The sequence below is a fragment of the Ustilago hordei genome (genome assembly GCF_900519145.1).
Source record: "Ustilago hordei strain Uho2 genome assembly, contig: UHO2_contig_02, whole genome shotgun sequence".
NCBI classification, from domain to species: domain Eukaryota; kingdom Fungi; phylum Basidiomycota; class Ustilaginomycetes; order Ustilaginales; family Ustilaginaceae; genus Ustilago; species Ustilago hordei.
This window is the reverse complement of record NW_024545252.1, coordinates 1,180,218-1,204,366: the sequence shown is the minus strand read 5'-3', so window position 1 is coordinate 1,204,366 and position 24,149 is coordinate 1,180,218. Positions and strand designations below refer to the sequence as shown.

The 24,149-nt window shown below is 54.0% G+C and overlaps 7 protein-coding genes across 7 annotated transcripts; 4 read left to right on the top strand and 3 right to left on the bottom strand.

Annotated features, from left to right (window-relative positions):
* Nucleotides 1-219: 219 nt before the first annotated feature.
* On the bottom strand, nucleotides 220-9,105 carry UHO2_01192 (uncharacterized protein; the record flags this gene model as incomplete). Its single annotated transcript, XM_041553660.1, has 1 exon — nucleotides 220-9,105. One exon carries the CDS (start codon nucleotides 9,103-9,105, stop codon nucleotides 220-222), a length of 8,886 nt encoding a protein of 2,961 aa, XP_041409594.1.
* Nucleotides 9,106-9,884: 779 nt separating this feature from the next.
* Nucleotides 9,885-12,089, top strand: UHO2_01191 (putative LRO1 - a lecithin cholesterol acyltransferase-like gene, mediates diacylglycerol esterification; the record flags this gene model as incomplete). Its single annotated transcript, XM_041553659.1, has 1 exon — nucleotides 9,885-12,089. One exon carries the CDS (start codon nucleotides 9,885-9,887, stop codon nucleotides 12,087-12,089), a length of 2,205 nt encoding a protein of 734 aa, XP_041409593.1.
* A 200-nt stretch (nucleotides 12,090-12,289) lies between these two features.
* UHO2_01190 (uncharacterized protein) lies at nucleotides 12,290-14,167 on the bottom strand (the record flags this gene model as incomplete). Its single annotated transcript, XM_041553658.1, has 1 exon — nucleotides 12,290-14,167. One exon carries the CDS (start codon nucleotides 14,165-14,167, stop codon nucleotides 12,290-12,292), a length of 1,878 nt encoding a protein of 625 aa, XP_041409592.1.
* Nucleotides 14,168-15,332: 1,165 nt separating this feature from the next.
* UHO2_01189 (uncharacterized protein) lies at nucleotides 15,333-16,791 on the top strand (the record flags this gene model as incomplete). The annotated part of the gene is made up of 3 exons (XM_041553657.1): nucleotides 15,333-15,400; nucleotides 15,740-15,935; nucleotides 16,297-16,791. 3 exons carry the CDS (start codon nucleotides 15,333-15,335, stop codon nucleotides 16,789-16,791), a joined length of 759 nt encoding a protein of 252 aa, XP_041409591.1.
* Nucleotides 16,792-18,866: 2,075 nt separating this feature from the next.
* Nucleotides 18,867-19,802, top strand: UHO2_01188 (uncharacterized protein; the record flags this gene model as incomplete). The annotated part of the gene is made up of 1 exon (XM_041553656.1): nucleotides 18,867-19,802. One exon carries the CDS (start codon nucleotides 18,867-18,869, stop codon nucleotides 19,800-19,802), a length of 936 nt encoding a protein of 311 aa, XP_041409590.1.
* A 1,040-nt stretch (nucleotides 19,803-20,842) lies between these two features.
* UHO2_01187 (uncharacterized protein) lies at nucleotides 20,843-22,264 on the top strand (the record flags this gene model as incomplete). The annotated part of the gene is made up of 1 exon (XM_041553655.1): nucleotides 20,843-22,264. One exon carries the CDS (start codon nucleotides 20,843-20,845, stop codon nucleotides 22,262-22,264), a length of 1,422 nt encoding a protein of 473 aa, XP_041409589.1.
* Nucleotides 22,265-22,977: 713 nt separating this feature from the next.
* On the bottom strand, nucleotides 22,978-23,376 carry UHO2_01186 (uncharacterized protein; the record flags this gene model as incomplete). Its single annotated transcript, XM_041553654.1, has 1 exon — nucleotides 22,978-23,376. The coding sequence occupies one exon, from the start codon at nucleotides 23,374-23,376 to the stop codon at nucleotides 22,978-22,980; it is 399 nt and encodes a 132-aa protein (XP_041409588.1).
* Nucleotides 23,377-24,149: the final 773 nt, after the last annotated feature.

The following is a 24,149-nucleotide window of genomic DNA, read 5'->3' as shown; positions in this document are numbered from 1 at the left end:
CACCAATAGACTCCACCATAGACGGAGATTAAGATCCATTTGCTGACACCAGGATCCAGCGCGGCAAAGCCGACATCCTTTTCCCTTGCGGTATCGTTAACTCTCCCCCCCCCCCAACACCGAGGGAATGTATCTGTACACAAAAGGCATGCATCACTGACTAGTTTGAATGCGATAAAATATCGTCCGTAAACGAGCAAGTTAGGATGGGCCGATGCCTCATCCGTCACCAGAATGCTTCAGATTCGAGACAGCTGATTTGGCCATCGAATGAGATCGAGTGTCGCTCGGCGTCGCAGGCTTTCCATTGCCATTCCAGCGCTGATTCGTCGGGGGGGCAGCTGAATACGGCGAAGGCGAAACGGGCACCGCCGATGACGATGCAGCCGATGAAGAAGAAGCCTTCTGTTGGTGATACGACTGTGGACTCTGATGGTGCTGCCGCGTGGTGATATACTGATTGCGGTAGGCCTGGTATTGATGGTAATGGGCCTGCGAGCTCCCAGTTTCAGACAGCTGATCCATGCTGTGTGAGCGGTCGCGATAATCGGAATTGCTGTCCTCTCTTTGGCGCATGCCCGGGCCTCGTACCGGACTGGTGACGGAATCGCTTCGATCCTTGATGTAGCCTACCGACCCTCCACCGCTGTCGGTTCTCGCAAGCGGTGTTGGGCTGTCGCGCGTGGTCGAGCGCGCTAGAATCTTGGCAATCTGAGCTCGGGAGCGGTTCGAGCCTGGTTCTTCACTTCGACTTGACATGGTGCTGGCTGAGCGTCCCATCGAAACCCCGGAAGCGTCCGCGGCAGAGGCGCTGCTTCCTTTACTGAAACTCGCCTCTCGATGGACACGCGAACCCAACATTCCATCGCGGTACGTCGGCCTGGCTTCGTTGTTTTCCTGGTAGGCGCCTGGTGAATGATCCGGAACCACGGTCGGATTTGGTGATACTTGTCTGCTGTAGTGCATCCCTCGAAGTGACCCACCCCCGCCGGCACTGCTCCCAGCCCTCAACCCATTCGATCTGATTGAGGATGCACGGCCAAGTCCGGACGCCAAACGTATTGAGTTGGATCGATCCAGGCGCGATTCGCGCCACATGACAGACGCCTGACGGTCCTTCGACATCGGATCATCGCCAAAGAACGACGAAAGATCATGCAGCTGGTTGACGATGTCGCCCAAGCTGGATGCCGGTGCTTCTTCGATTCTGATCCCGCCGACGCCGGGCGCCTCGTCAAGTGCGAATCCGACACCATCGCCTTCTGCAGTCCCATCGTACGTGTCGTCGACCACAAAGTTGACATTGTTGCCCGTCGGGATGATGTCAAGCGTGCGTTCGCACATCTTCACCAAAGCCTGCAAATTGATGCGCGTGCGGGTGGCCATGTCTTGCGGATCTGCCACGGCCCATCCGCTTTCCTGTGGGGGACCAAAGATAGAAGCGTCGTGAACGAAGTCGCGTGTTTGTCCATTCAGAGCCATGTTGCCCCACTGCAGACTCATTCGCAGGATCTGATTTGCTGCAGGCCCACCATGCACAACAATCGGTTCATCAAGAACTTCCAAGGCTTGAGCCGATAGCGGCGTGGACAGCTGGCGCAATAATGGCATTAGCAGCTCCGAGCCCAGATTGCTGAAAGCGGCGTGGTTGCGGGTATCCAACGCCTGGAAGAACATCTTGAGCACTTGCATTGCCTGTCTTCGCATCCACTCCTGCCGATTCAGTACCACGCCGAGCAGAAGAACGGCCATCTCGGGACCATGATCAGGCAAGAAGTGCGAGCGAATGCAATTGACCGCTTGTCTCACCAGATCATCCTTAGTACGAAAACGCGACCGGGCGATTGAGGTGGCAACGCGCTCCAAGTCGCGCATCTCTAGGTGCGAGGCAGTCGCAGCGAGATCCGCCGCCATCTCTGAGACCATCTGCGTCTCGACGGCTGATAGAACCGTACTGCCAGGATCTATCTTAAAGCTAATTCCTACGTCTGCACCAGCCTTCTTAGCAGCGCTCGAGCACATAGTGGCTACGCGTGGATCGTTCTTGCTTGTCACAGACCCACCTGCTGCCTTTAAGCTTTCCTCCGTCACTTGCAGGAACCAGGGCAATGCAGCCACGAACAAGTAGCCAAGACGGCACTTGTCGTCGAAATCGATCAATGCTGGATCTCTGCACTTGGCCAGCTTGGCCATCAGCCGGAAGGTTGGCATCGAAGTATCTGATGAACGGAGCCCACGCGATACCAAGATGCGCAAGATGCCCACGTCGCCCTCCCATCCCTCCGGGCACTTTTGCACCAAAAAGGCGATCACGTCTGGCGAGCCGATGTCAAGCCTGTCTACCAAACTCTCGAGGATCGAGGCTGATTCTGCAAATTCGGCTTCGTTTACTGTGGACAAGCACGCCAATGTAGCCCACCACGTCTGCGCCAAGTACTCGGGATTGAAGGTCTCACATTGCTTGACAACCAGATTGAGCGCGTAGAGCACCTCGAGCGTGAAGCGATGCACCTCCGGCTTGTGGTCCGACACTGTGTCCGCAAGTCTGCCGAGAATGGTTACCATCATGCTCGGCGTCACAGGCGGCTCCAGAGAACGGAATACTTGGAAAGATCTGCAGGCCATGTGTCGGATTGGGTTCGAGGCAGCCCATGTCAAGGCCACAGAGCCCCAATCTTCACGGAAGGAGGCGAAGAAAGGCTCAATGAGAGCGAGAGTATCGTATGCTGTGCTGAGCAGATTCTTTGGCATCCTGGCTTGGCTATCGTTGTCCTCGTCGCCGGTCTCTGATGACCAATTGGCGAATGTCCGGCGTGCAAAGAGTCGTTCAATTTGAGCCTTCGCTGCTGTGGTACGCTCCGGATCCACAGCAAGGAAGGATGAACCCGAAATGCTGCCATGCGTCGTCGCACTGCCACCAATCGAGATGACGCAGCGCATCAACTGCTCGAATAGCTCTACGACCTGGGATCGCACGAAAGCAGACCGGCTATCGATATGCAAGAAGATGGCGTGCAGAAGCGTTGGTAGACTTGTGTCGAGTTGCTCTCTTCGTTCGTACGTCATCTCGCCGACATAGAAGAGCGCAAGCTGGCCGGGCGAGAATGCCAAGGTTGACTCTGGCTCCGGCAGCAGCTTGGTCAGATCGGCACGGTACAGATGACGATGGTCAGGGTCCGGCATGGGAGCCGGAGCGTGTCGAGGCGCCTGAATCATGCGACTTGGCTCGATCATAGAGCACAGCTGCTCAAAAATGTGCGGGCCAGCCTGAGTGTGTGAGATACAGGACACAACGCGCTTCGAGTGGTTAACCACCTGCTCACTTCGGAAGTGTAGGCCTTGATCAATTAGGAACGTGACAACCGCATCAGCGCTTTGCAAATCTTCGGATGCAGCGACAAGGCTGCTCCATATCTCTTGAATCTCGAAGTTGTGCTCATCGCCATACCTGACGGTGAGGCAGAAGAGGTTGGAGAGGTTGAGGTAGGATCTGTACAAGACGACCTCAGGAGGTGGTGCTGGGAAGTCGTCTACATGCACATCGGCAGTGTGCAAGATGAGGCCGCGCAGCCACTCAGGTAACAGCCCGAGTATGGTTGCACGTCGCGAAGCGTCCACCAGCGGTAGTCGACGGGTGAACTCGCTGAGCATCGCGGTCCTCAAACCGTCAAAGTGCATGGCCAGGTGAGCATTGACGTCGCGCTGCGCACGCAGATAGATAGCTGGCAGAGGGCTTGACACGCCTACCTCAAACTCGTCGAGCATGCAGCTTTCGTCGAAGCGGCGACTACAATTGTCAAGGACAGCAAGCGACTTTCGACGGATGCTGGAGTCAGGATGGCCCAGCTTGACCAATCCGAGACAGAAGATAGCGTGGAGTGGCATCGATAAATCTTCCTTCTCGATGACAACTTCCGCCGTGGTCACAAAGAAGCTCTTCTTGCCGACAGCACGATCATACTCTGTAATGCAACGGTCAACGGCATTGTCGACAAGAACGGCGTTTTGGTCGTTGTAAACAAGCAGCGAGCGCAGCGCTTTGCGCGCCAGATCATGGTTCTTCTCGTCGCTAGTCTGGAAGAGGCTAGTAAGCCAGTGCAGCAGCGAGCTTGCCTCCAGTGACGATCCAGCCATCGGCGCAGGAGCAGGGCCACCCACCACGGAAATGGCTCCTTGACAGAGGGAAGCCATGGCGCAGCCTGCCTGATGTGAGAGCGCCTGGGTCTCGTAGTTGAGCGTTTTGACGGTACGTTCTTTGCCTCGGTCGTCTCTTTGCTGATCAGCAGCCGCACTGAGTAGATTGGCCAACTTGTTACGGCCGTCCTCGCTGACGGTGCTGTAGGAGTGCCAATCGCGAAAGATGCGGAACATGCGAAGACGAACTTCGAAGGGGAAGTGCGCATTAGCCTGGCCCCTCTTGGCAAGTCCGTCGAAGAAGTGCTGTGTCACAGCGCAAAAGTAGCGTCGCAGGCTGTGAAATTCCCAATCTTGTCGGATCTCGCGGTCAGTGAGGAAGTGGAACGTCTCTTTGACCCAATTATGAACGATCGCGACCACTTTCGGGTTGTCGAGATGGTCTAGAGCTTCCATGTGCTGCGCGGTTAGCTGCAGCACATGCGCGAGGGCAGTGCGTAGACGGTCCAGACGTCGATTGCGCTTCAGCCCAGTGCGAGCCACGGATCGTACTTTAAAGTCGTCAGTGAGAGTTCCGCTCAACGCTTGCATGGTTTCCAGCAATGCGAGGTAGTGATTTTCGTTGATGTTGCCGAGCGCAAAGACGACTGCATCCTGGAAACTTTCGCTGTCAGAGGCCAGGAACGGCACGAGCTTCTGAAAGAGGTCTCGTGCTGAAATCATACGATCGCCGGTCTCTGGCTCACTCAACTTGCGGTGATGGTTGCCTACCACACCTCCTCGCGAGCCCTCGGTCGAGGTGGTGGTCGTGCAGAGGGCAAGTACATAGAAACGCCAGTGCTGTGCCATCAGGAGATGCTCCGCGGGGCCAGCTGTGCCAGCAGCTGCGGCGTCACGTAGTGAGGCCATCGAGGTTGAGGTGTGCAGCGATTGACTTGCAGCTGAAGCTGCTTGCGATTTGCTAAATGTGGCACTCGACATCGTGTGAGCTGGCGCACGATTCGAGATGTCAGCTGCATACACAGCGACGTGATCCATCTCCAGAACACGGTTGGTGATGTAGGATCGGAAGACAGCCACTGTTGTCGGGAAGCGCTCCAAGCTCATGCGCAGAAACAGGGGCAGTGCATGGAACCACAGGGACTGCTCGACCTCCCTTTCACTCTCTGCGATGGTCTTCAGGGATGTGGAACGGTCGGGCGACTTCCAGCGAGCCAGATGATTGATCTGATGCCAGCTAAGGTGCGGATCGTTAGCATCGAGGAAATCCTGGCAAGGCATGTCGAGGAGGTGGACGATACGAGTTGGCTCGTCTTCTTCGCCTTGAGCGCGGGCCAGCTCTGCCGCAGCTCGACGGCTGGGTGATAGGAAGGCGTCGTCCAACACTGCGATCAGGCGCAAAGCCTCAATCGCGAGCGAGCGTAAGGGTCGGGATGCAGAGCACAGCAGGAACAAAGCATATGCCTCGACCTCGTCCATGAGGGCCCAGGCGCTGGTGCGTTCCATCTCGAATCCTTTGAGCGGCGCTGTCTGGCCCTGATCCGCCTGGCTGTTCTGAACACGAAGCTCTGCAAGCCAGATCTGTAAGAAGTCGATCCAAAGACGGATAGCCTCTTCGATCTTGGGCATGAGAAGCACCTGCTTGGGGTGAATCTCCCAGAAGGCCGTGTCCATGCGGAAGACCCACCGCATGAAGCCTGAAACGACGGCTGAGGAGCCTCCAGGCCTTTGGCTGGCGATTCGACGCAAGGCACGTGCTGAGGCTCTGCTGAGATCTGGATCAGCGCTGAAATGAGCGCGGAAGAGAACGCCAAGAACGCTAGAGAAGGAGATGTTCGGGCTGAGACACCGTGGCCATGACTCGAAACAAGCACGGAGAAGGTCGTTGAAGGATTGGTTCTCGCGCGGGTATGCTACCATGAGCATGGCGGAACGGTGAAGGCGCCAAGTGTATCCATCGCGCTCGAGAACAGCGCGCTCGGCAGTCGAGGCTGCCGCATTGGCTGATGTTCGGGCGAACATCTGGATGCGTGCATCAAAGATAGTCATGTCGCTTATCTGGTGGTCACAAAGCAGGGCGATCTTGCAGATGAGGTCGTTGAATTGATTCTGCGCCTCGCCGATCTCTGCCTTGGGATATTTGAAGCCCTCCGGCAGCTCATCACCGCAGCTCTCTGGTAGCGTCTCGAAGTTAAAGCGACTGAAGTCTGCGCCGCATGGGAAGGGTGGAGACTCGCCTCTCACGTGTGCGTTGAGTGTGAGTAGGATGGCCCTGATGGCAATGGTCATGCGCTGGCCCGTCAGAATTTCTGGTTGAAGCGAGAGTGTGCTTCCACCAAGCGCCGAATGGCAAAGGAAGTTGAGCAAGAGCTCGCGACCGAAGTCAAAGTGACGATAGAGCGCATAATGTACCATCATGATGAAAGGATCAGGCGAGGAATCGGTAGGATTCAGAGTCCGTCGATTCGACGGAAACCATATACGGAAAAAGGCCTCGAGTTTCTTATGTGTGTTGGTATGGCTCTCGTGACATCGAAAAGCATAGGCCCAGAGCAGTCGCACGGCTGCATTGAGGACGACGGATCGATGAAGCCTGTCCTTAAGTTTGGCTACACCGGCTTCGACGCAGGCATACCAGCCAGAAGTGAGCTTTTCCTCAGGCGAGACGGCCAACAGCGTGACGTGCAGCGGATAGGCGACGCTCCAATAGCGTGGCTTGGCAGTCATGGCGGTCATTCTGGGCCAGATGGTGTCGATTGCCTTAGTCCATGTCGGATGGTTGACTTCTGCCGATGCGGTCTGCGCTACGGGGAGCATGAGGTGAGCGAATGCTTCAGCGAAGCTAACCTTGATACGAAAGCCGTGACAATGCGCATAATGGCGAGCAAGAACTTCAACGAAGTCGGCACCTTCCTCAAACAGCTCCATGGGGTAGATCGTGATCTTGAGATGCCGCAGGCTTTGTATGGCTGCTACGAGCAGATCCTCGACGTTCTTACTCGCTGGTGCCTTAGTGGACTGCTCTAGAATCTCGACAAAGCGATCGCTGATAGTAACGAAACGTGTGCGTGAAATCTCACCGATGAGCTGCGAGACGCTTTCAAAGCATGCATCGCGGATGTCATTGATGGAGCGTGGAAGTGTGCGGTCTTTGTCCTTCTCGCGGGTGCAGGCAAGAAGCATGGTGAAGGTCTGCTCTTCAAATTGAGCGGCCTGCGCCTCGCCGAGCGAGTCCCTCGCCAAGACTTTTGCAATGACGAGAAGGGCTTTGGTGACGAGAAAAATCGTGAAGAGCTCTCTGCGTCGCGCGATGTAGATGGCAATATCGCGCGTTCCAACGGTAGAGGCAGCCACTGTTGGCGCTGACGTGAGATGGCGGCGGACGAGATCGGCATCGACCTCTGCTTCGACTGTGATGGCTTTCCAGCGAAATAGACTCCTGATGACGGAAGCGGCACTCTTGCGAGATATATGGGCAAGTGAATCGCAGACCGAGTCGAAGAGAGTATCTTCTTCGGTGCTGAGGGCGCAAAGCAGCTTAGGGTCATGATCCTGCGTAGAATCTAGCGCGCGCCTCACCTTGGCCGTGGCAAGTGTGATGAAGCGGCTCATTAGGATGTTGAGGGCATACTCGACGGGAGCTTGCGGGTCGGGAGTGCCAATGCCCGAGGGTAATTGACCCAAGCCTTCGGCACCCATGCTAATGGCTAATGCGTTTGGTCGAGCTGAATCTTTGGAAGGGCCCGTCTGCTTATGACGAGATCGTTGAGAAGTACTCCACTGAGCATGGTCGCCGCTAGAGGTGTCCTCGGCCTCATCGAAGGCACGAGGCTGTCTGAGGGGAGCATGGTCGTCTCGGAGCTTGCGTGCGCTAGGCTTGTGAGGACTTCCGCCGAGGTCGGAATTGTCGAAAGAGGTAGTGCTTGTCATGGCGCGTGGCAGTTGGAAGGCAGCATTGTTGGTGTGACCGCCAGGAGTGACAGGCATGTCAGCATAGACGCTGTCACTCGAATTAGGAAGCGGAGGCACGGGTGGCAGGTCGGATATTGAGCCAGCGTAAGGATAGGCGGCAGAACTGGCAGAGCTGCTCATGCCACCGATGGAGTGGTGCGAGTCGGAGTGATAAGAGGCGGTCGGAGCATGATGGTAGCGTGAGGAACGAGAGGCAGAGGCGGCGTGACCTGTTGGTCTGGAAGGAGACAAGATATAGCTATCGCTTCTGTCGCGTGCTGAGCCCAGCAGCACGGATCGATCCGGTGGCGAATAGAAGCCAGGTGAAGGCAGATTCTGCTGCTGGAATTGAAAGTTGGAGGGAGCGAGCGGAGGACGAGGAGTCGAGAGTCCGGAGCGATAGCCAGCCGTGAGGTCAGCGGCGTCAGAATCCGGAGCTGGAATGTCGAGGTGTGGTGGTTCTCGTGGAGTGGTAGGGTAATGCTGTTGCGCGAGGGCTTCGGACTCGACTTGCTGCGCTCGCATCTGAGAGCGGAGAGACGAGAAGGAAGGGCGCTTCATGGGGAAGCTGAAGCCAGATGAGGTAGCATTGGTGGTGGAAGGACTGCTAAAGGGAGGATTCGGAGCAGATGTATTGTTGGGCGACTCCTCCACTTGCGATTTCGAGTTGAGGGGCATGCGGAAGCCGAGGCCACCAAAGCCACCTGCGGAAGAGTCACTGGTAGCACTTCCGGATCTGCCGTGCCATCCTAACGCAGCGCCACGAAAGGGGCCTGCGGGGGCGTTAGAGTATACTGGCGACTGCGCGGATGGCTGTTGCGACTCGCTCCATTGTGATGAACCGGGGAAGGAGGCGGTAATGTTTTGGAGTTGTCGACTGGAGGAGTGCGGATTGTCATCGAAAGAAGGTCGTGCGCTTTGCTGGTTGCAAGAGCCGCTGTTGGAAGCAGCAGGAGACTGTATGCGCCGAGGCGGAGCAAAGAGCTGCTTGTCGTCTAGATCCGGAATGACAACCTGCATCGTGAAGGTTGCTTTGAGAGGTGCTTGTGCGTCTCGACCGGTGGAAGTTGGAAGGTTGCAACACCTAAGACCTTGGTATGCAACTAAAACGTTGTCACTGGTCGCTATGAAAGCATTTTAGAAAAGCTTGACTTGTATTGAGATCGATCGTGTGCTTCTACAAGAAGTATGTGTGGGCGCGTTCCAGGTGCCGTATCGTGTCGAGGAGGATCGTGTCGAGGAGGATCGTGTCGAGGAGGATCGTGTCGAGGAGGATCGTGTCGAGGAGGATCGTGTCGAGGAGGATCGAATCGAGTCGTGCTTATCGTGATGAGCCTTGATGCTCAGTGAATGACCTTGGTGGCTCGTGGCTGAGTTGTGGTCTTTATAGAGCAGAGCAAGACAATTGCTGGTCTGTGCGAGAACGATGAATTAGCCAGGCTAACAGTCCCAAGAGGTGCCTTTGGCGTGGCTATACGAGAGCAATTTGGCTGCTGCGAAACGACAGCGTGCAGCAAGGCAACTGGACCCTTGCTTGCTTGCTCGCGGCTCGGATCGGCGCGATTCACCAGCCGATTTGACCTTTGAATCGGGTTTATTTCAGGGTTTCCTTTTTTTAACTCCACTTGGGGCTCCTCGGCTTCGTCAAGAACGGTTTGCTTCCCTCCAACTCCGCGTGGATTTGGCCGGAATGCCAAATCTGCTCAATTCAACAACACACTTGATACCTCGTTTCACCTTACTATCCTATCACCGCTGCTCATAGTGGACCCACTAGGTCCAATCACAGCCACGCAGTTATGAATAACCGCAAACACAAGCGCGGCAAGGATGGCGGCCGTCAGCACGATGACCACCGCAACGGTAATTCGACCGCTCATCAACTTCATCCTCGTACCAACGGCTCTTTTTCCATATCTACCGACGACGATGGCACCCTCACACCTCCTCAGCAGATCATCCTCGAGAAGAGCAAGAGACCTCCGTTGAAAGGTAGGACGAGCTATAGCGTCACAGCTCCAGGAACACCATGGCACGAGCTCGATCTTTCCGAGATCCCCTTCTTGCGACATGTGGACGATGACACGCCCGCGAAACGCGGTCTTATCCGATATCGCCGCCTTTTCTTCGTCTTTGGTGCTGCACTTGGCGCAGTCATTGCCTTCCTCGCCTCGAGGAACGCCCAGATGGCACAACACATGTCCACTTTCCGCTCCCTCCTAGACGACTCCATCGACGGTCTCGGTATCGATTTTCCATCCATTGACATTGGCATGCCAAAAGAGTTTGCCGATATGGGCGACAACCTCTTCAGTAGATCCAGAGAGTGGTTCAAGAACAAAGACTTTGGCGTTGGTCGAGACTTGAATCGTCGAGGCTACGTCGCCGACCATCCCGTCATCCTCATTCCTGGTATTGTCAGCACTGGTCTCGAAAGCTGGACCACCGACGAGCGCTCTTCGAGCTACTTCCGCAAACGTCTTTGGGGAACAGCCACAATGATGCGCACCATCGTTTTCGAGAAAGATATGTGGGTCCGCCATCTCTCCTTAGATCCAGAGACCGGCATCGATCCTGCCGGCATCCGAGTACGTGCAGCAGAGGGTCTGGATGCAGCAAGTTTCTTTGCTGCAGGATATTGGATCTGGAGTAAAGTCATTGAGAACCTCGCCGTCCTCGGTTACGACACAAACAATCTCTCCCTCGCCAGTTACGACTGGAGGCTGAGCTACTACAACCTCGAGATTCGAGATCGCTACTTCACCCGGCTCAAGCTCAAGATCGAGCAGAACAAGGCTCTATTCGGCCAGAAGTCCGTCATTGTTGCCCATTCGATGGGTAGCTCTGTCTTCTTCTACTTCATGAAGTGGGTCGAGGCCGAAGGCGAGTTCTTCGGCAACGGTGGACCCAACTGGGTCGAGGACCATATTGAAGCCTTCACTTCGATCGCTGGTACTTTCCTTGGCGTGCCTAAAGCTATGGCTGTCATGCTCTCCGGAGAGATGAGGGATACCGTCGAGGTACCCCCTGCAGCTGCATACCTACTAGAGAAATTCTTCAGTCGTCGTGAACGTGCTAAGCTCTTCCGTACATGGGCAGGTGGGGCCAGTATGCTTATTAAGGGAGGAGAAGATATCTGGGGTAACTCCACTTGGGCACCCGATGATGAGGATGGCGCTGAGGACACGCACGGTCACATCTACAGTTTTCGAACACCCGGCACCGATCAGCATGACCTTGATGAGGACACCGTAAAGACGAATCTCACAGCCACTGAGGCACACAATTTCATGCTCCAACACGCGCCAAGCTCATTTCAGAAGATGCTTGCCACCAACTACTCACATGGCATCGAACGGGATTCAGAAAAGCTCGCAGCGAACAACCAAGATCACACAAAGTGGAGCAACCCTCTCGAGGTGACCCTTCCCAACGCTCCAAGTATGAAGCTCTACTGCATCTATGGCGTCGGCAAGCCCACAGAACGATCTTACTGGTATCAGCAGGGAGAATACGTCGCTGAGGCCTCGATCGGTGAACAGCTTGACGAGCCTGGCTGTTTCGGTCAAGCTTGTCCCGACGTTTCTCATACTCCCGCACTCAATTTTCCGACCGCTCGTCTAAGCTGGATCGACCATGCTGTTCAGAAGGAGGATGCATTGCCCAAAGTCCGTTCTGGTTGCAAGATGGGCGAGGGTGACGGAACCGTCTCGCTCCTTTCCTTAGGCGCTATGTGTGCCGAGGGATGGAAGCACTCACATTGGAACCCAGCCAACATCAGCGTCGTCACACATGAGCTGAAGCACGAGCCCGAAAAGTTAGACCTCCGAGGGGGCGAGTCGACCGCAGATCACGTCGATATTCTCGGCGCAAAAGGCGTTAACGAAGCCATTCTCAAGATCGCTGCAGGAAGGGGTAAGGAGGTTGACAATCAGTTCTTCTCGGACATTCAGAAGTACGCTAAAAACGTCAAATGGGTCACGGGCACGGCCGAAGGATTTTAGAAGGTTGACATCATCAGGTTGTATTTGTTCCCGCTCATCTAGAATTGCTTAATTTGGTCAAAGTGATAGATACAACAGTGTATCGCCGTCAGCAAACACACTTTTCCACACATGTCGAGTGTCCGATGATGTATTGAGATATGAATATATTGTGAAGACCACCAAGAAGATGACTGGGATGCGTTCTGCAGGTACACAGATCAGTAATCGTCAGTTCGTGCCGACTTGTTTGGGTCGCCGCCCTGACTACCGACCTCGACAAAGTCGGTGGGACGGTCGCGCTTGGTGCCTGTTGGTCTGGGCCTAGCCTGATTGACGGGGATGCGCATGTAGGCCGAGTTTTCGTTGGTCGGTGGCGCGCGATTGCTGAAAGGATTTGTCGCCTGGGCTGCTTGCTGCTGTCCCCATGACATGCCTTGTGCACCTGGCGTCATACCCATCTGGCCCAATTGCATGTTGCTCATACCCATCCCTGGTCCACCTCCGTTCCCTCCCTGTTGCTGCTGCTGTTGCATTTGTTGCATGAAGGCGAATTGCTGCATCTGCAATTGCATCTGAAGCTGCATCCGCAACGGTGGTGGAAGTTGCGGGTTCTGCAACATCATCATAATCTGTTGGACCATCTGCGGATTGAATACCATGCCTCCTGCTGGCATCCCGCCAGTCTGTCCATTTCCGTTTCCGTTGCCGGTACTGGTGTCGTTGCCATCGCCATAAGACAGCTCGTTGTCGGCTTGCGATGTCGATTTGTGCGTTTGTTCATCCTGATTGTTGTGGGAAGCGCCAGGACTCTGTGTCCTTTCTTGGCCAGGAGCAGGCGAGCCAGCCTTGTGGTCCGCTGTGTCACCCTGTTCTGCTTTTCTGGCTTCCTCCTCAATCTCTCGTTCGCTCTGTTCGATGGCCTCTTTGACGTACTCCTTGACTTTCTTCCTCGTCTCTTCGTCTGCTTTGAGCTGTTCAAGATCGGCAATGCGCTTGTCGCACTCAGCGCACGTGAACTCATGCTCGAGGAGATGTGTCTGGATACACTCCTCACAGTACTTTGTCTTACAACATGGCGTCACCACAGCGTCTCGGAGAAGTTTGGAGCAGAGCGGACATGCCAGCGAGGTATCGGTGGGTGCCGACTGATAGACATCGGATTGTGTTAGTGGCTTGGTGCGAACACGGTTCTTGCGCCATGATTCCTGATCTACACGCGCCACCACATAGGTTCCGTCGGCTGTAAGCATGACTCCTGCACGTTGATCTTCTTCCGTAGGCTGCTCGACGGTCTTCAGCATAGATTTGGGGATACCAGTGGTTCGTTTGAATCGTGGACGATTGTCAAAGTCTTTGTCGTCGTTCGTTGGGCAATCTTGAATCCAGTGTCCAGGCTTGCCGCAGCGGAAGCATACGTAACCAACGGGTGGTGGGCGATCGGGTATATGCTGTGGACGCTGAGTGGTCATGGGTCTTGGTGGACCACCTCGACGTGCTTGTCCTGAACGATCGCGATAGGTGGCGTGCGACATGCGTTCCTGCGTTTCGTCCCATTGTTCAGTGGTGGCCTGGAACATGGCTGCAATGCGGTCAGCTTCGTCCCCCGTGGCGGCGACCGATGGATCCACGAAGCCACTCCCAGCAACACTGGACGAAGGTTGAGCAGATCCTGAGGTGGCATCCTTGCCGCCATCAAACCTCATCGTCATGGGTCCACGGTACATCTGAGAGCGGGCATCGTTTGGCTTGACGCCGGCAGCATTTGCTGTGCCGGAGAATCGACTGGCTCCGGTGGGGTCGGCTGCTCCATTGAGATCAGCCACATAGTTTTGCGCGGTACCTCGGCCTGGTTTGGAAGGAGGCAGTCGACGCACGATGACCTGGGTTGATCTTGGAACGAGGAAGTTGTCGTCCTTATACTCGTCGTCGGTGTCAGCATTGTACACACCGAGATCGAAGTCGGTGCCTCGACCCATCTTGTTCTGCAGGATGATCTCACGCTTGAGGTCCCATACCGAAATGCCGGTGCCATCGAAGGTGATGCGCGAAGGCTCCTTTTGGGACTTGAACTTGTAGTAGACGGATGCGGACGCCATGGTGCTAGTGTTCGTTTATTGAGAACTGAACTGCAGCAGACGGGACAGGGAGAAAGGGGGGTAAAAGTCGGCTGGAGCAAAGCGTCGCAGTTCAAGCGATGCGTAAGGGTAAAGCTAGCTTAGCAAGCTACTTAGCTCCGTTCTCGAGTTCTCGAAAAGGCAATGCCAGCTGAGCGAATGGATTCGGTTTAATGCTATGTAGATGGTGGGTTTCAGGAGCACTGGTATCGCAAGATGAACAATCAGTGAGAGAGAATGCTAAAAAGATTGATCATTCACCAACATCAACTCTCGAACGAGGAAAAGGCCGAAGCGTACAGAGCTGTGCAATTGTGTGCAGCGGAAACAAACAGGAAAGAAGGAACAACTGAAAAGGAAACAATCAAGCCGTACGACCAAGGCTCTTGAGCAGCAACAGGGTGTCGTGTGACAGCAAAGTGCTGTTTGCTGAATCCTAGCGCTTCAGAGAGATTGAGGGCGAAAGAGGGTCGGTGTAGGTATGCGGACTGGATCGAGATATGTTGATGGTGGTGGTAGGATGGAGACGAACGATGTTGCGAGACTACAATTCTTCAAGGCAAAATTTTCGTTTGGCTGAGCAGGGATGGCCGTGATCGAGCATTTGACCGCGACTGCTCTGCTGTTACGGCCGGTAGCGCAATCATGGAATTATAGTGACTGCACAGGGCGACTCTCCACCTCGACTCTGGAAGCTGGAGGAATTGCAATTTCAGTGGCGACGATAGCCAATCACACCTTGCGACTCCATCTCTTCACCTTTTCTTTCATCTCTCTCACTCCCGTCCTCGCATTTCTTACGACCGAGAGGAAAATTTTCGATTCTCGAGAGCAAGGCCAAGGGACGACTTTATTAGCAAACGGCGATTCCGTTCCTTTTCTCTTGCCACGACCTGCCGGCCCTCGCGCCTGCTGATCGGGCCGGAATCACTCTCCCCCTTGACCTTGCGTGGTCCACTAAGGTCGATTTTCCTCACAGGGACACTTGCTCCCCCTACCGTTCAGTCCAACTCGTAGAAGGAGGAAGGAGTAGGGCAGCACCTTTCGATTGTCATTTTTGCGCCGCGCAGTCGTTCGGTTGCGTCCCGTTGCATTGCAAGACATAGGACTGAGGGATATAGTGATCAGCTCCGGCATCGTAACCATCATGTCAAAAGCGCCTCTCAAGAAGTCCGACTGGGAACGCCAGCTCTCCTCCATCAACGTTGCAAAAGAGTAAGTCGAACTCCTTCGAACAATCTCGGTGCCAGCCCCGACTATAGCAAGAGCTTCACCACCTCCTATCTCGACATGCACCTCTCGCTCGACCTTTTATGATGAGACTTAACGCAAAGTGGGAATCTCTCCTACATCCGATGAGGAAAACCATTTTACTTATGCCCACTGATCCTTCGAGCGAAGCGCAATCTGCCACATAGGTGCATGTCGGAAAGGAATTGGAAGAAAAGTTGCTCGGTCGCAAACGGCGTTTTTACCTACGACTGTTTCTTTTCGCGGCAAATCTGACTTGTTCCCTTCTCTCTTCTCCTTCGTGACATTTGTTGCACGCAACAGTGATCTCAACCGCCTCGTGATGGACTACCTGGTCATCGAAGGATACAAAGACGCAGCTGACTGCTTCAGCAAAGAGAGCGGCCTCAAGCCCTTTGTCGACTCGGACAGTATCCTCACCAGGATGATCATTCGCGGTGCCATTCAACGTGGTGACATTGTTGATGCCATCGGTCGTGTCAACGAGCTGGACCCGGAGGTAAGTTTCATGCCAATACAACCGGCACTGACGAGTGTCAGCAGCAACAACCAGACGATCACCGTGATTCCAGGCGTGTATCCGCCTTGCCGCTCAACAGGCCCAACGAATCGCAATCATCTCGAATGACGACAATTTTTTTCATGCACCACGCTTAGCAACGGGCTCCAGTGGGAGTCTATGTGCGGATAACTTTTTACACCAAATTTTCAATATCTGACTTGCTTTTGCGCATCGTCACTTGCTGCTACTGTCGCCGTCTTATGCTGCTGCATCGCAGTTGCCTTGAGCATCAAACCTTGTATAGCGATACTGACTGGTTGCTGTTTGCTGCTTCGTCTGATGCTTCTTGCGCTTTCAGATCCTGGATAACAACCCGCTTTTATTCTTCCATCTTCAGCAACAACGGCTTATCGAGCTCATCCGAGCTGGCTTGATCAATGATGCATTGGCATTCGCCGCAGAAGAGCTTGCTCCTCGTGGTGAGGAGCATCCCGACCTCCTACCCGAGCTTGAGCGTACAATGGCGCTTCTAGCCTTCGACGTGCCCAAGGCATCGGGTGTCGCCGCTGCTGGACCACTCGCCGCTCCACTCCACGTCGCAGAGCTGCTTTCTCCCAGTCAACGACTCAAGACAGCTGGAGAGCTAAATGCGGCAATCCTTGCTTCGCAGAGTCAGGGTCGTGAACCAAAGCTGCCTCAGCTGATCAAGATGCTCAAATATAGCGAAGAGCTCATGGGCCCCACTGGTCCGGGCAAGTGGGAGTTCCCTCATCTCGATCTCGAAGGTGCACTCGGAATCGGCGCACCTAACACAATTCGTAACGGCGATGCTGAGACCGCGCTCGCTACCTGATTGCGGTCATTCATCATCCTACAAATACAATTTCAGCTTCAATATGTCTAAGTAAAACTCATATACCCTTCCTCGCCGTCCAGTTTCCCGCAAGTGTGTCGTTCCTCGTCTATCGCACTGTACTTGTATCATCGTTGTCAAACCTTACAAGCATAACTTTGTTCAACTAATGTTTGCCCACCAGATCCGTCATTCTGAATGTGTTGCAAACACAGCGACTTTCTTGGCCCCTGACGAACTGTGAGAGATTATTGAACGCTGGAGGTCTACTAGTGTACAAAGAAAGCGGCGGAAGATGGAATGCAAGAGTATACGTGATGAAGCTAGGAACAGTGATTGCAAAGTAGGAATGGCAACAAGAGTGTAAAAGGCATTAGGCGGCGACGGCAGCGGGAGCCTCGATACGGTGGAACTGAGTGGGATCGTTGTTGTAAGCAAGCTCGTCCAATGCAACGAGACAGCTCTCCCTGACGACACGAGGTGCTTCCAAGTCGTGTGCCCACTTCTTGAGCGTATCGAGCACAAGGGCGTAGTCCCCGCTTTTGGCGTCCTTTTCCTCCTCGCCCTCTTCAACAATGCCGCCGAGAGCCTCTGCTGCTTCGTGACGAACCATCTCGTGTTCCTGCGAGTCGTTGAGTACTTGGAGCATGCTTGGGATGGATGCGGGGTGGCAGAGTTCACCAAAGACAAAGCAGATCTCGTGCCTGAATAGCGCCGAGGCATCCTTGAGACCGTGAGCGAGGGCAAGCACAGCTTGGACTGCACCCTCGCCACCACCGTGAGCGACGTTGCGGAGGGCAAACATGGCACGGTAGCGCTCGAAGAGGGAAAGGTTGGTGTCGAGAAGTGTAGATCGGAAGAGTGGCACTTGAGATGCATCGTACTGAACACCGTCTGCCTGCGACTTGGCAGCCTGCTTGCTTGCAGCGGGGGTCATTGCGGGTGCAGGGTCGATAGGCTTGAATGCAGACTCGACACCACCAAGGCCACTCTGCTCTTCAGCAGCTTTAGCATGGGCCTTTGATTCCTTGAGTGCTTTGCCTTCTGCCGAGTTGTCAAAAGTGATCTTGGAGATGGCCAGCTCGCATGTCTCGCGGACGCTGACATCAGAGTCCTTGCGGTACTGCTCGAGCAAAGGGAGAACGCTTGGGTCAGAGATGGCACCCATGGCCTCAGCAGCCTCATGTCTGACCATGGCATCTTGAGCCAGATCCTCAAGCACGCGCTTGAGGGTTGGAAGGGCGCGAGTGTCCTCTAATTGACCAAGTACGTAGGCCAGCTCGTGTTTGAGAAGTGCAGAGTCATCTGAGAAGGCGTTGGAGATGATGGAGATGGCACGCTGCATGTGTTCGTCCGAAGTAGCGGCGAGACCCTTGATGGTGAAGAGTGAACGAAATCGCTGGTCGAGGGGCGTCGAGCCCGAGAAGTCGCAAAGGCTCTTCTCGAGCGGATCCATGTTGCTTGTGTCCACAGCTGTCATCTTTGGCGGTAATGATGCTGTGAAGAGAGGATGGGAAGGTGGTGGTAGGCTGGAAGAGGAAAAGCAATTGTTCGAAAGCACTGCGAGTGGACGGCGTCTCTCGCAGCTTCTTCCTAATCAGATGAAACGCAGCATAAGTGGAGCCAACTTCTTCCAGCTGCAATCTAAGCAATTCCAAGAAAACCTTAAAAACGGCAGTCTCCTCGGAATTTCAGCCAAGCAAGGGTCAACATTACATAAGCCTTGGTCAGAGATGGAAACAGGCATAGTTGAGAAATGTGGGCACCTGCAGCCGACCCAAAAAAAAAAAAAAAAAAAAAAAAAAAAAAAAAAAAAAAAAAAAAAAAAAAAAAAGAAAAAAAAAAAAGTTGCGAAAGGGTCGTTGAGAAGAATTTGCCTTCCAAATTTGTCAAGGACGGTTTGCTTCCTTCCAACTCCGAGGTGCAACAACAGCAATTCGTGTTCAACACTCTCAAGAGGGTCCTGAAGGTCAGCTTTCTTCACCTCCAAGCCCCAGGTCGTTCATCCCCCTGCCCCTTCACACCGACCATCAGCTCCATTAACCGGATCACCGTTCGCACATACACAACACAAGATGCCCCGTGCTAAGCGAGCTAAGGTCATCTCCTTGACCAGGACCGACAAGAAGACCAAAGAGGACAAGGCCAACCTCATCGACAAGGTCCGTGATGCAGCTCAGGAATACCCATACGTCTGGATGCTCGGTCACCACTCGATGCGTAACAACTACCTCAAGGAGGTTCGTGATCTTTGGAAGGGTAGCAAGATCTTCTTTGGCAAGCTCAAGGTGTTGGCGCTTGCTCTCGGGATGAGCGAGGAGGAGGAAGTGAGGAGAGGCATCAGCGGTATCAGCCAGCGTTTGTCGGGCGACGTCGGTCTTCTTTTCACCGACAGTCCTCCTGCTGAGGTCATTGATTGGTTCAATGACTACCAGCGTGTTGACTTTGCTCGAGGCGGTTCCAAGGCAACAGAGACGATCGAGCTTCCAGAAGGCCCCGTCATGGCTCGCTCCAACCCACCAGACACCCTCCCACACCCTGTCGAGCCTCAACTCAGGCAACTCGGCATGCCGACCGAATTGAGACGCGGTATCCCCACATTGCTAAAGAACTACCTTGTCTGCAAGCAAGGTCAAACACTCACATCAAATCAGGCACAAATCCTTAAGCACATTCTCGTTCACATGGCAGCATTCCGTCTCATTCCTCTCGCGTATTGGAGCGCAGCAGACGCAGAAGAAGGCAAAGGCGAGAAGGGTGTTCACCTCATCGAGCTTTCCGAACGCGACCAGCAGCTTGTTGGAAAGCAAGCTGGCAAGCTTCGTGCACCAAGCGACAACGGTTGGTCTAGGGATCGCAAGAGCAACGGCGCTACCAACACTAGCAAGGCCAACGATGATGATGACCAAGAGGAGGAGGACGAGAGCATGGGAGACGATGACGAGGAGGATGACGACCAGGATGCTGAAGATGCCGTTACAAAAGACATGATGATGCCCGCCGGTCTCTAGATAAGACGCCACAAAGCAGTCATCTTCCGCCACATCTTTCGCCAGTTGGCACTAGCGATTGCATCATTCTTGCACTTTCCCTCGCATTGTTTCCGGTTTCTTAGCATCGAGTTTCCGCTTTGTACTTTCATACATGTTTGCTCTGCTTTCAAGTCGTTCTGATACCATCCTATGATCACAGTGGATGCCATTGACTGCCTTTGAGGCTCGCGGAAGGTAGCGCTGCTTTCTTGTTGTTTGTCGTAAGATATCGTCATGCGTTTCGTTGAACACTGATGCTCATACGTCACGTCTCTCTGGCACCAAGATGTTAGAGCGGGGTCCGCCTAACATTCAGAAATCACGAATCGGTGACAGCCTCAGCCCTCGATTGGCATGAAGGGTGGTGCCCTCCGTTCGCCAGACTGTTTGGGCGTTTGCAGGCAAGTTGTCAGACCAGGAGGTCGTGTGCAATGAAGTACGCACAACAAGCGGCAACCACGCTGGAATTCAACAAGTGTCAGCCCAGCCAGCAGACGTCAAGGAAAGCCAGAAGCTGGTCCGTATCATGGATCCGGATAATTGCCTCCACTTTGTCTTTTTGGAGTCAACCCGAAGCACAAGCTTCCAACCAAAACCAACGGACAAAGAGAAGACACTTGATGCTTCACGGATATCGCCATTGCGAAACGACACCTTTTGGACCGTCGACAACCGACCCATTTGATCGACTGCCTCGCTTCTGGAGCCTGTAACGCGGCTACAGCGACGTCTATTAGTGACTGCGCCGGTGCGGGACACGCATCCGGAAGTGTAGTCAAATCGAGGATAGGGACCAAACCCAGACGGAAGAACGAGCAAGAACCCGAAGGGAACAGACGCATTTGCAGGAGATCGACTCTTCACAGCCCCTGGACACCGAAGTTCTGTCTCTGATGCGACATAGTACATGGCGGTAAAGGGTCAGGATTAGGGTTTGAGTTCGAATTGGAAGGCTAACTAGCCTGAGCCGCGGCGTGTAGTAGCCCCGCCTCCCAATCAGGGTCGCGTGCAACGTCAGTATGACGCTTATCAAGCAATCATGGCAAAGAGCACCTTCAGACATTGCCTCCAACGCTAATTTGTCACCATCAAAGCTGAAGCAAGAGACTGCAGGGCACGGCTGCAGACCAGACCAGCAACCGGCTGAACAAGGTACGGATGATCAAGGCACTTTGACACTCGAAAAAGGTCGTACGGGCGGGCGCCATGCCCCAATAGAGGAGCTACCACCAGAGCTCCTCCTATATCTGTCACGTTTCCTCGATCTAGCCGGCCTCATAGTGCTCAGCATGGCAACGAGTCAGACACTTAGGACCGTTTTCCATCAATTTGACCGAGAGTTTCTCTTCCTAGAGCCTCCGCATCGACTCAACCTTGCAGAGTGGAGAGACGCGGCTCGCCAAGTCGAATCTTACGCTCTCACGCAGCAGGATAGCACATCAGCCCGAACGAGCCGCAATGCTACGATTGAGGCTGAAACATGTTCACCGACGAAAGTGCAAATCAATCTGGATGCAGCGATGTTTGATCTGACCCGCGATGAGAGTCTGATCGACTTGGATCTTTTCAAATCCGTACTCGATTACCTTTCTCGCGACAAAGCACGAGAGCCCCGAGATGGGTATAGTGGACAAGTTGTCGTCGATTCGAATGTAAGGCAGTCTGCCACCATCAACCAAATTCGCTCCTTGTACTTGACAGGATGGCATGGGATGGCAGGAACATTCTTGGTCCAGCAGCTTCGCTCCCAGCCCTCGCTTCGAGATGTGTGTACAATCGTCAAAACGGAAAGAGCGGATGCTCGGATATGGCAACATGCAGCTGTAGAAGATCAAGCGCTCCGAACTCAGACAAGAAGTACAGATCGGGACTGGATTGCACTGCTTCGTTCTCCCAAACCGCATCCACCATTGCGACCTGGACCGATCGAGTTGCCGTCAAATCCATACCAAGATCCAGACCCGTTGCTGGTGGCATTTGAGCGTTGCGAAAGCACGCAAATTATCGTGCAGGTTGGTAAGAGACGGCCTCGACGCGAAGGCCAAGCTTATCTACGCGGCGAGGGTCTACAGATGGGGTATCAAGGGTATTGTACCGATGTCGCGATAACCGGTCCGAGTCCCGATACGATAAACGATGCAGCGGATGCTCCAAGCCAAGAGGCTAAAGTCCGTCTAGACCTTGGTGGATGCAGCGGCGTCCAATCTGAGGTTGAATTGGGAGCCATCGGAGGAACGCTGTTGCACGGAGACACGGATGCGATGGGCACGACCGGAATCGAGGCAGGCCACACCCAGAAGACGATCAGAAGACGGCTGCATGTCATCTTGCAAGGCAGAGAGGAGATGGGTACGAAAGCGGAAGATCGTATGGAGAACGAAGAGATGTTTGAAAGAAGCATCGTCACATGTAATCATTGCAAGGAGCGGATCAAGTTCTAAGATATTGTCCTCGCTTAAAGCAAGCATGAATGGACTCTTGATGCAAGCAAAACTGTGGATGAGCAGGTGGTGATTGTGAGTATCTCGGCGCCAACACTGTGTCGATACGGTTCTCGAGCCGCACAGGAATGTGTTTGTGTTCTAAACGTGGACTTTATCACCGAATAGGCTTGTGATGAGCACAGATGGTAGTAGCGTGGCAACACAAGGCTCGATTTGCATCCGGTGTGGCGCGCAGCGGCCGAGTCCATGATGTGAGAGCTGCGCATAACTTTCGGTGTCGGTATCACTGATTGACCTGCATCGACTATGTCGAGACAATGATGCTTCCAGCCGTCTGTATCCGGGAGCCATTGAGCCAGCGAGCTCACATCGCTGACCAGGAATCTAACATTGGTTCTCTATCGTCTGACTAATCCTCACTTGTCTGGCCGTGCAAATCAAGCTGGGATGACATTTCTGAACTTTGCGACGAACAGATCCCGAAAATCCCAAAGAAAATCACACCGCCAAAGCAATCTTACAGTATTTCCTTGTCTTTTTTTCTTGACTTTGTTTTTCTTTTTCTGGCACTCCACTCATGATTAGTAAGCAATACATGTTACATTCCACTCAAAAACATGCCAATGGTCAAGTGCTACTAATGGAAAAGGGCCTGGAGGTTGCTAGCGAAAGCTCACTTACTAATTCTCCAGGGTCGCGACCTATTTTGGCTATGTCGCGCTTGCTTGCTGCTCGCACGGTGCCTTCTCTTGGAGGACAAGCTTATTCTTCACGAGCATCTCTTTGCCTATCCTGATAGGAACGCCGTTGCAAATATGCCGGATTGAACCCTGTCTGTCTGTTGACGCCAATCCATTGATTGCGTTGCACCTTCTCTGGCTCAAGTGCGCTTTACTTCGCTTTTGTCGCCCGTTTCGCTTCTTCCTCTTCGCCTTGTGCTCGTGCCTCTTCCTCCTCACGCTGGTCACCTTGGTAGCAGATTCCTGTCTTTCTTCCTCCTTCTCATACACTCTTCGATAACGCTCACTTCTCAGACCGCACCAGCTCAGACCGCACCAGCTCAGACCACACCAGCTCAGACCGCACCAGCTCAGAACGCACCAGCTCATGTCGCACAGCATCCACTTTTGGTGGTCTGGCATCTTCGTCACCTTTGATTCCTGGGCCTAACCATCTTTTCCGGTATTCGGTTCTATTCGCATCTCCTTGCCGACTCCATCAGCTGCGAGTCCCAGCCTTGCGCCGCCTTGCTCGTCCGCCTCTCCAACCTCAACGGCCTGCTTCTCGTTTCGCGTCTTTCGGCGGTGTCCACCCTTGTCTGCTTTCCCGCTCACGACCCGCCTCGTTTCCGGATCTCCAATTTTGCAGCATCATCAACCCTTGTCAACTTTGTAAAGCCGCGCTCTTACCTTTCACCGTACCTGTTCGTATTCTTCCGTACCCGAGGCCGTCCCTGCTCCCTGGATCTTTGGTCGACCACCATAATCTGTTCAAGACTCGGCGTACCAACAGCTCTGCAAGGATACTCTGCGACTCCTGGCACACAATCCCTCTCTATCTGCCCCTACCACAGCAGGACCAGGAGTCTTTCTACATCTCCGACTTTCCCTTGCTAAGCGCATCTGAGGCACCTGCTCTCTCTCGTCTCGCCTGGCTCTCACCGTCCCGCTTCTGACGGACCAGATTGGGTATAAGACCCAGTTGCTCTCCTAATCGACTCAACAGAGACCAGATTCCTTCTCTGCAACACAAGGGCCCTTTTCACTCATCCCCTCTGACGCACAAGCTTAAGCATTCTGCTCTACCACACACGCTTTTTCACCGCCGACACAAACACTTGCACAGGAAAACAAGCTCCCATTACGAGTCACTCATGCTGTCG